At 35.8% G+C, this 11,754-nt stretch overlaps 1 protein-coding gene across 1 annotated transcript; it reads right to left on the bottom strand.

The window, feature by feature from the left end:
* Positions 1 to 10,720: 10,720 nt before the first annotated feature.
* Positions 10,721 to 11,464, bottom strand: LOC132904214 (uncharacterized). Its single transcript, XM_060954132.1, has one exon. The coding sequence runs from the start codon at positions 11,462 to 11,464 to the stop codon at positions 10,721 to 10,723; it is 744 nt and encodes a 247-aa protein (XP_060810115.1).
* Positions 11,465 to 11,754: the final 290 nt, after the last annotated feature.

Raw genomic sequence — 11,754 nt, 5'->3', positions numbered from 1 at the left:
GATGATCCCAACGAACTGGTAGAACGATTAAAATTGTTGTTAGGATCACGAGCGGCTGGCAATAGTGGTGTAGATAATGAAATTATTGCAGTCATAGAAGAATTACGAGAAGCTGGAATTATATATATAGAACATAAACAGCTATCGCCACAGAAAATGACCAGTATAATTCGAGATCTCTAATCATCTAGACAGCAATGAATGTAGATAAGTTCGGTCATCACGTCCATAAACGTTTGCGATTATTGGAATTTATCGACACTTTAAATGATACATTGGTGAAAACTGATGCTGGACACTATGATTTGAAAACATCTAAATTAAAAGGTCTTTCATCTCCAAATGAAGACGATGAAGCAGTGAACAAAGCATACGTCGATAATATACTACAAGAGTTAAGAAAAGAAATAAGAGTGGTTAATGATAATATACAAGTATATTTAAAAAAATTGGAAAAAGCTACATCAGACCGTTTGTCAAAATCGTTTTATACAAAACAAGAAATATATAATTTGACTGAACTTAAATTGAACCAACACAATGAGCAAAAAAACATAGTGGATGAAATTCATAAAGCAGCAAGAAGAAATTTTCCTCGTCGATTTACAATTATAAAAGGAATAGACGACTTATGGCAAGCTGATCTTATGGATTTTCAGAAATATTCTTATTTTAACAAAGGATATAAATATGTTTTAGTTGTAATAGATACTTTTACAAAATATGTGTGGACATATCCTATAAAATCAAAAAACAAAAAATGTGTGACAAAAGCAATGTTTGAAATTGTATCTCGTTCAAAACGAAAACCTATAAATTTACAAACTGATTTAGGCAAAGAATTTTATAATGATGCTTTTACTAAATTGTGTAAGAAATATGACATTAATCATTATTCCACCTACTCCACCAAAAAAGCTTCTATTGTGGAAAGAGTTATTCGTACAATAAAATGTAATATTTACAAAATGTTTAGTTTGTATAGTTGTTATAAATGGTTAGGACCAAATTTAAATTCCGTTGTAGAAAAATATAACAATACTACTCACCGTACTACTAAATTTAAACCAGTCGACGTAACTAAAGTAAACCAGATACATGTTAGATGTAACATATTGCGTGCACAAAAGCGAGTTTTATATCGCAAGCCTAAGTTCCACGTTGGTGATAGTGCTCGGATAAGTAAATTTAAAGGTGATTTTTATAAAGGATACACTCCCAACTGGTCGACAGAAATATTCGTTATTGTCAAGGTAAATGATACGAATCCACCAACATACCTATTAGAAGACAAACATAAACAGGAAATTTTGGGAGCTTTTTATGAATATGAATTACAAAAAACGAAATTTCCAGAACTTTATCGTATTTAACGTAAAGGTCATAAACTTTATGTAAAGTGCTTAGGTTTAAGTGAAAAAGAAAATAGTTGGGTGGACAAGAAGGCATTACTATTGTAATATAAAGTGAGCGTCATAATAAATATCTTCATTTTAAGAATATCTATGAAGAAGGGAAGAGGTATTTTAAATAACGTCATCAATAATTTACCTTTCGAACTACATATTCCTGGATATCAGTTTTGTGGACCAGGTACTAAACTTCAAAAACGATTATTAAGAGGTGAGCGAGGTATAAATAAATTGGATGAAGCTTGTATGTACCACGATATTGCATACAATAATAAGGATTTAAACATTCGACATAAAGCAGATTTAGACCTTTTGAATATGGCTAAGAAAAGAATAAAATCGAAGAGTGCTGGAAAAGGAGAAAAATTGGCTTCATGGATTGTAAAAAATGCAATGAAAGCAAAACTCAAAGCTGGCGCTGGAGTTCGTTCATTTATGAAAGTAGTGAAAAATATACAATCTAAGCTTAAAAATATTAAATCAAAGGACAAGCGTTCAACTATAAATTTTGCATATGCAACCGCAAAAAGACTATTTTCTAAAAATAACGGATCACGTACACGTTTACCACGATGTACTACTCTGTCAAGAAAGTAGCAGGAAAAGATCAATAATACACAAACTGTTTGTTATTCATCCAAATTTATTTTATCACCTTCAAAATATGCTCCTTTAGAAACGATACACTTACGCCAACGAATAATCCAATCATCAAAACATTTTTTAAACGCTGTTTCCGGAATTGAGGTCAGTTCTCGCCGCGAATTCTCTTTTATGTCTTCTACCGATTGAAAACGGGTGCCACGAAGTGGTAATTTGAGTTTAGGAAACAGAAAAAAGTCGGCTGGAGCCATATCTGGTGAATATGGTGGTTGCTCGATGGTATTTGTTGAGTGTTTGGTTAAAAATTCGTTCACAATGATGGCCTTGTGCGAAGGTGCATTATCATGGTGTAAAATCCAAGAATTTTCTTTCCACAAATCTGGCCTTTTTCGTCGGATTTGCTCTCTTAAACGCCGCATAACACTCAAATAATATTCCTTATTTACCGTTTGACCTTCCGGCAAGAATTCCGAGTGCACAACACCGCGATAGTCAAAGAAAACAGTCAACATGACTTTGACTTTTGAACGACTTTGGCGTGGTTTTTTCGGTTTCGGTTCAGTTGGAAGGCGCCACTCCGAAGCTTGTTGACTAGTTTGCATGTCAAACTCGTAAACCCACGTCTCGTCACCAGTAACAATGCGTTTCATGAATGTTGGGTCGGAATTGACTCGTTCTAGCATGTCCTCAGCGACTCTCATGCGATTGAGTTTTTGAAAAAAATTCAGGTCTTTTGGGACTAGCCGAGCGGCAACATGTTTCATACCCAAATTATTAGTTAAAATGGTACGGATCGACTCGTGAGATACAGAAAGTTCGGTGGCTATCTCTCTCAAAGTTGAATGAGGATTTTCAGTCACTATTTCCTTCACTTTTGCGATGTTAACTTCAGTTGCAGACGTTGATGGCCTACCAGAGCGAGGCAAATCTTCCATCACATCTCGACCGCTTTTGAACGCTTTGTACCACTCATAAGCACGAGTTTTTGATAAAGTCGATTCACCGTAAGTGTTGAATTAAGCGAAAGACGTTTGTAACACGATTAACTATTTATTTTATAATTAATATAGTAACAACGGTATGACAGTGCACAAAGTATTAGCCGAGAGAGAGAGCCTAGCGACACTACGAACAATGACGCGTATTAGAGATTTGCTATACGAATTCCGTAGGCGTTCATACTTTTAACATCCCCTCCTGAACGCAGACTCTCTTTAACGCAAGCCCATGGATGAGATGAATTCTTCATGCTTCGGTCGAGGAAGTCCTTTTGTCAGTATGTCGGCGACCATGTTCCCAGTGCATCTATACTGAACCACGATTTCTCCGGCAGCTATCTTCTCTCGCACGAAGTGGTACCGGACGTCTATGTGTTTGCTGCGCGCATGGTAGACAGCGTTACCTGAAATACTAATAGCACTCTGGTTATCGCAGTAAAGGGTAATAGGTTTATCTTTAAATTCAGGTTGAAGTTCATCTGCCAACTGTTTCAACCAAAGCGCTTCTTGAATATGAACATATAATATTGGGTCAACTAATAATATTAATTTTGACTTTGCTCTGGTGTCTTGTTTAACTGATTTAAAATCGGTGACATCTGGTTCTGTCAAAACGCAGTTATACAATTCCTCATGTTGCAAATAAGCTTTCATTGCAAAACTCCAGCTAGCCCAATTTTCGCGACCCGTCAATTTTTCTATTGACATCAGAGAATTATGTCCAGACATATTATAAAAGTATGTAATAATAAGCTGAAATTGCTGAAACAAAAAATCACTCACGTGCCGGTAACTAAAGTGAGGTTATACTCGTGGGATTTTACTTTTACTAAATACTTTGTAATTACTAAACAAAACTCAGAAAATAACACGTTCCGGAAGGCTTGGCTGGGCCATAACCTGTTGAATTAAGCGAAAGACGTTTGTAACACGATTAACTATTTATTTTATAATTAATATAGTAACAACGGTATGACAGTGCACAAAGTATTAGCCGAGAGAGAGAGCCTAGCGACACTACGAACAATGACGCGTATTAGAGATTTGCTATACGAATTCCGTAGGCGTTCATACTTTTAACAGTAAGCCTTCTGTAACATTTTCAGTGACTCCGAACACGATATTCCATTGGCAATGCAAAATTTAAGACAAACTCTTTGTTCGATGTTTTTATCCATTATGAAATTAGCAATACACACTAGATATGATATAACTAAAAATAGCACTGTATTTAATGTAAACAACAGATGCAACTCAAACTCCGCGCCAAAATGGAAAACAGTTGTGCCAATCTAACAACAACAAAAAAAACAAAAATTTGAATTTGGAACCATAAATAAATAATCCATTCCCGATACTTTTCTGACTGAATGTATACCCATTCCTAAATGCGGATTTTTCCATCCCAGGACATTCCCATCTTTGCCGGTCTGTCAGCTTTAGATTCACTTGCTGGTGGCGCGGCAGGTATAGCAAAGGCTGTTAATGATTACAAAGTAGCTCAAAAAAACTTTGAAGAGTCTAAACGACATAACAAGATGATGGAATCTGTTGCTTTAGGAAAGGCCTTGTATATAAAACCATATAAAAAGGGAGCAGGATTATATCTAAGTCCTTCAAAAAACTGAAAAAGCGGCTACCCAGACGAGCACTAACCAATTTAGATATAATGGAACATGCTATTGATATTCCTTACTTTCGCGGAGTGTATATGAGAGATACTCTTCCTCGGAAACCAAAAAAAATTGAGTGTGCTATATTAAATTTAGATAGTTCTGACAATCCTGGAACACATTGGGTAGCCTACGTTAAATATATTAATTACTGTGAATATTTTGATAGTTTTGGTGATTTAAAACCACCATTGGAACTAGTAAATTATTTAAGTCCTTTAACTATAAATTATAATTATTTGCAATATCAATCTTATGGTACTATAAACTGTGGACACCTTTGTTTAAAGTTTTTAAAAGAATTTTGGAAACATCATTTGTATAAATAATATAATAAAAATATATTTGTATCAGTATAATAATGTCTTTCACTGTGTCAATAACAGGCAGAGGAGAATTTTTAACAACTAACTATTCCCCTACATTACAACTGAATGGAGAGTACGAATGTGGGCTTTTGTATTTTTCTACATTTAATTCTATACCTAACATAGATGCAAAAAATAACAAATTTTACTATGGAAAAGATGAAGTTATTGAAATTCCTGAAGGATCGTATGAGTTTCAAGATATTTGTGATTATCTGAAAAGTAACATAAAGAATGCAGCGTTGAAATTGGGTTGTAATAATAAAACGTTAAAAACAAGAATTTTTTGTTCCAAAGATGTACACTTTAATAAAAATAATTCAATCGGAAAAATATTAGGATTTAATAGAGAATCAATCAAAGCTAATATAAGTACTGAATCTCAGCATCCTGTCAGCATTTTAGCAACAACTATCGTACGCATCGAATGTGATGTTATCAGCGGATCATTTGTAAACGGAAAAGCAAGCCATATTATTTATGAATTTGTGCCTAACGTACCCCCTGGTTACAGAATTATTGAAATACCTAAGAATTTAATTTACTTTCCTGTCAATCAGAGCTCAATAAATTCACTCAATATAAGGTTGTTAGACGCAGAAAACAAGCAAATTAACTTACGCGGTGAAGAAGTACAGTTGTATTTGCACTTTAAACCAAAATGTTAAATTTTCATAAAAATACCTTCACTCCTATTAAAAGACTCAGTCCTAAAGGATCACCTCACAAAGAAACATCGCTGCGATTAAAAAAAAAACTAACAAAAAAAAATAAAGACTTTTTAAGGCTACTAGGTTTATTAATATGAACATTTTAAATATATGCCAACCCGCGTCTTACGACAATAGCATAGGAAGTTTTGAATATCATTCGTATAAGCCTTATTATCAAGTTTTAACAAAAATGATGAAATACGGATACCGATTAATCAACAAGACTTGTATGTGTTGCCTGCACTCAGCTGTTTGTATATTGAGGGCAGAGTCGATGTGTATGAACAAAATAACGCTGGCAAAGAAAAAGTGCCGAGTGTGCATTTCGTAAACAACCCTGTACTATTTCTATTTCAAGATATAAGATATGAACGAAATGGGATAGAAATAGATAAGATTAAAAATGCAGGTATTACCACAACAATTAAATCTTATCTATCATTGAACGAAAATGAATCCAAAAGCGCAAAAGTTTGGGGTTGGTCTCCTTCAGGCATTACCTCTGATGGAGGATTTTCTGTGTATATACCGTTAAATAAAATATTAGGTTTTGCAGAAGATTATGAAAAAATCATAATGAACTGTAAACATGAATTAGTATTATTGAGAAGTAATACAAATCTCAATTCCTTATTGCTAAGTTCTGGAGAAATTGTCGAAGATATAATTTTAAATAAAATAGTTTGGCGAGTTCCTCATGTTCGAGTGTCGGACCGTGAAAGAATCAATTTACTTAAACATTTAGAAAAAGATCGAGCGATAACCTTAGCGTTTCGTAACTGGGATTTGTATGAGTACCCATTGTTACCCAAAACCAGGAAACATACTTGGTCCATTAAAACTTCATCACAGTTGGAGAAACCAAGATTTGTTATTATTGCTTTACAAACAAACCGTAAAAGTAATGCAACAATGTCGATGGCAGAGTTCGACCATAGTCATATTCGAGACGTAAGAGTATTTCTAAATTCTTCATATTATCCGTATGAAGGTTTAAATATTAGTTTCTCAGACAACAGATGTTCATTAATATATGAACAATACGCAAGATTTCATCAGTCTTATCATTGTCGCCGAGCGGAGCCGTTGATGGGATTAAAAGAATTTAGAGACACAGCTCCGTTATTTGTTATAGACTGTTCACGACAGCATGAAATGTTAAAGGGATCAATTGATGTGAGAGTTGAATTCGAATCTGACCAAGACATACCCGATCAAACGGCTGCATATTGTCTGATACTAAACGATTGCATATTTGAATACAAGCCATTGAGCAATATTGTTAAGAAGTTATCCTGAATGATAATACAATAATCATAGATTTACAAGGGTTTAAGGATTTGAAAAATAATTTTATTGTTAAGGAATTTTCGATTGCAACTAAGGAATACACACAAACTTTCTTGGTTAAAGCACCTTATTCTTTTAAAACTCTTTCTGATGAAGAAAAAAAGCGAGTTCGATGGTTAGAAAATAATCTGGGACTACATTGGTATGATGGGTTTATCGATTATCGAGAATTCCGGCGAGTTATAATTCCATATTTAAAAAGTAAACATGTCTTAATTAAAGGAAATGAGAAGATTGTATGGAGTCAAGAGTTATGCAACGATTGTGAAATTATAGAACTGGGTGAAAAGGGTTGTCCTAAATTACTTAAATTATATGAGGATTATTGTGAGGAGAATAATCAGGTGTTAAATTGTGTTCATCATATTTTTATTTAGGTGTGCTTTGAAAAATGCACTCTGTTTAAAAAAGTGGTGTCAAGACAATTTTGTGTTTAATTCTTTATTTAAATAATAATAAGATTTTTCGAATAATAAAAATATTTTTTAGAAGAAGGAAAGGAAAAAATCACAAAAATGCGTGGATGAGTAAAGATGTGCAAGAACTTGTGCGATTAAAGAAGAAAGCATGGCTGGATTTGTTAGCAGCAAAAGCTAACTTAAGAATGCAAGAGGTTATAGATGAAGATGTGAATGAAGCACGTAAGGAATATAAGAAAATGAAAGATTTGGTTAAGAAAGCTGTGATTAGAAAGAAAGAAGAGTATAAAGAGGATTTTGATAAAAGGCTATCAGAAGACTTTCAGTCAAATCTGAAAGTATTCTGGAAATCCGTAAGGTCAGCCCGAGGAAATACTATAACCAGAGAGCTGACTAGGATCAGATGCCAGGATGGTAGCGTTGTGAAAGGAGAAGAATGTGTACTAAAGATATGGAAGGACTATTTTGAAAGTTTATTTGAAAAAAAGGAAGGAAATAAGAAAGATTTCTGCTATAGCGAAGAAAAAGAGAATGAGATGGAAGGCGAAATTGAAATGTTCGAAATTGTGGAAGCACTTAAGAGTATGAAAGCGGGAAAGGCTGCTGGGTGTGATAGAGTGTCGGTCGAGATGCTTAAAGCAGGAAAAGGCGTAGTAGCTAGTCAGTTGTACTGCCTTTTCAATTTGTGTTGGAGAAGCGGCCGAGTACCAAAAGATTGGTGTAAGGCTGTTATCGTGCCACTTTACAAAGGAAAAGGGTCACAGCTGGACTGCAAAAATTATCGTGGTATAAGCCTGCTTAGCGTCGTCGGCAAATTGTATGCTAAGGTATTGATTAATAGAGTCAGGAATGAAACTGATGACAAAATATGGGATGCTCAAGCGGGATTTCGAAAGGGAATGGGATGTACTGATCAGGTCTTTTCCTTGCGGTGCATAGCCGAAAAGTTTTTGGCCAAGAGTCAAAAAGTCTATTGCACATTCGTAGATCTGGAAAAGGCCTATGACAGAGTTGAGAGGAATGAATTGTGGTCAGCACTTTCTATGCATGGGGTGAGCAGTCTCTTAATACGAGCACTGAAATCCTTATATGAGGATTCGAGTGCTTGTGTCAGGATAAACGGAGCGCACACTGAGTGGTTTAAGATTGAGAAAGGCGTTAGGCAAGGATGTGTTGCGTCACCGTGGCTGTTCAACCTATTTATGGATAGCTGTTTGACAGATTTGAAAGAGTCTAAAAGTGGATTAAGGATGAATGAGTTACTCGTCAAATGTCTGCTCTATGCCGACGATCAGGTTATACTGGCGTCATCAGCGGAGGAGTTACAGGAGATGGTAAACTGTATGCATGAAGCTTTAAAAGAGAAAGGAATGAAAGTGAACGTAAGTAAAACTAAAACACTGGTTTTTGAAATGGAGAAAGAAATGACAGCATGTAATATTTTGATTGGAGGAGAAAAAGTGGAGCAAGTGAAAGAGTTTGTATATCTAGGATCAAAGTTTACATCAGATGGCAAGTATGATAGTGATATTGAAAGGAGAGTGAACGCGGGGAACATGGTGAATGGAGCTTTGCATGCCTTTATGAGCAGTCAGAAACTATCCAAAAAGGCTCGACTGGCTGTGCACAGGGGCGTGTTGGTCCCGACATTAATGTATGGGAGTGAAAGTTGGGTATGGCAAAAGAAGCATGAAAGCAGAATAAATGCAGTGGAAATGAGAGCGTTAAGGAGTATGATGGGTGTGAAATTGAGTGACAGGATAAGGAACAGCGTGATAAGGGAATGTTGTGATGTGAAAGAAGATGTAGTTACAGGAATAGAAAAGGGTATGTTAAGATGGTTCGGTCATGTGGAGAGGATGAATGAAAGCAGGTTGACTAAGCAGATATACAAGGAGAGTGTGGAGGGAAAGGTCGGAGTGGGAAGACCTAGACGAACGTATCTTGATCAAATTAAGGACGTCCTGGTAAAGGGTCAGGTCAAAAGTACCCGAAACCGCCGAGCTTGTATGAAGAGAGTTATGAATGTGGACGAAGCGAAAGAAGTATGCAGAGATCGTGGCAAGTGGAAAGAGGTAGTCTCTGCCTACCCCTCCGGGAAAGAGGCGTGATTTTATGTATGTATGTATGTATGTATAAAAATATTTTACTGAATAAAATATACTGTGTTCTTTTTATTTATTTAGGTTATGGTTCCTAATTAAACTATAAAATAAAGGCACATATCTTTTAAATTTTACGTTTATTGATACTAGGCAAATAACACAAATCTGTAAAAAATAACACAATGACATGAAAACTGATAAAGGAAATTACATTTATTGACATACATTTATATATAATTTTAAAACCAATTGGTATAACTATAGTTACAATTTTTTTTTGAAATATTACTAATAATTTTTTCAGTCTGGTCCATAATTTCATCACCAACATCTTTTACCACATATTGAGAGCTCAATAAGACCCTATCGTCCTGAAGACAGTCACTTATTAATTGATTACACTCTAAGTCGCACTTGAATCTTGATCAGTCTAAGACCTTTGTGGGGAGCACTTTTTATCACAAACGATTGATGGGGAACATGTGATTTAACAATCTTTTTGGAAAAATCTACCTTATTGCGACCCCCCTTTAACTTCATTTTCCGTTTATGAGTACTTAATTTTGATTGTTCGGTGGGACGACTCTGTATCTTGAAAAGTTCTTCGGAGAATCCAAACGAATCTCGAGGACATTGAAATGACTCTGGTATTAATGTTTCACTATCTGGAAAGATAGCAATATCGCGTCCTGTCGTCTGTAACAAAAAATAAAAATACACATAACAATAATTCTAATAAAACGGGTTTGATCCCCGACCAGGCTAACATGGAAAAATAGTGTTTATTAGATTGACCTGGGTGGGATTTATTAAAAATTATAGTATCGTTGGTACTAATCCTGCGACACAAGTTTACCACTAACTATGGGGCTAGCTCAATCTGTGTGGTTTATACCATCTTATTTAAATGAATGAATGAATGAATGAAATAGTATTTATTTAAGTAACCAGGACTCATAATATGTTAGTAAACTTAAAGCTATGTTAGTACTAATAGTAATTAATTAAATTTATAAAATTACAGTAATAAAATTCATAAAATTATATTAATAAAGTTCATAAATGTCATTAATATAATTTTATTGTTCAGCCCATTTCTGCACCATCCCCCCGGCAATAGTGCAGCAATGGTTGACAAATGGGCCATCCAGCCTGCTCGCCACTATGCGCAGGATGCCGTTGTTGCTCTCCCGCACCCTGCGCACCAAGGACGCACATCTCTTCCTCATAATTGCGTAAAAGCAGTCTAGACGTGCATCTGCGAACATCCCTGATGCGCTACAGAAGCGAGGCAGCCCCATCAGCATCCTGAACGCATTGTTGTATTGAACACGAAGGGCGTTGTAAGATTTTTGAGTATATCTTGCCCACAGTGCACACGTATAAAAAGTAGAGCAGTAAGCTTTAAACAGGGTGACTTTGACTTCCCTCGTGCAGCGCGCAAATCTGCGGGCAAGCATGTTCGCTCTGACTGACAACGCCCTCCGCTCCCTCTGAATGTCTTCATCATCCCTGAGGTCGGGAGTCAACATATGACCTAGATATTTGAATTTATAAACTCTCTGTAGTTCAGTGCTATTGAGAAGTACTGGTGGAATGTTGTCATATTGTTTCCTCCCGTCCCCAAAGACCATGACTTGATTCTTTTTAACATTGTATATCAAGCCATGTGAGAGGGCATACGCTTCGCAAGTTGCGACCAACTTTCGCAGCCCACAGACAGACGCACTCAGCAGCGCCACGTCGTCCGCGTAACTGATGTTATTGACGCACACGTCATCTATGTGACAACCGACACTTGCACTGCTAAGCATGTCTATCATCTCGTTTATATACAGATTAAAGAGCGTGGGTGAGGTTAAGCCCCCCTGCCGTACCCCGCACTCCAATCTATACGATCGAGACAGAACCCCGTCCCATCGCACACCATTTTCCTGGTTTGAGTACCAATATTTGATTTTAAATTAATAATAAAGAAAGAATTTTTTTGGTACCTTCTGTTCACGCGCCTTTGCTTTTGATTTTTCGAAAGCTTGTATTTTAATTAATTCCTCAGTCAATCCATCTGATAGACGTTGAGCATGTTCAAAAGAATCGGGAATAAATGTTTCAT

Source organism: Amyelois transitella, chromosome W (assembly GCF_032362555.1).
Source record: "Amyelois transitella isolate CPQ chromosome W, ilAmyTran1.1, whole genome shotgun sequence".
Lineage (NCBI taxonomy): Eukaryota > Metazoa > Arthropoda > Insecta > Lepidoptera > Pyralidae > Amyelois > Amyelois transitella.
The sequence above is the reverse complement of the archived record's forward strand: the minus strand, read 5'-3'. Positions and strand labels throughout refer to the sequence as shown.

Excerpts from the sequence above, each read along its gene's own strand:
- LOC132904214 (XM_060954132.1), bottom strand. The coding sequence starts at position 11,464 with ATGATAGACATGCTTAGCAGTGCAAGTGTCGGTTGTCACATAGATGAC.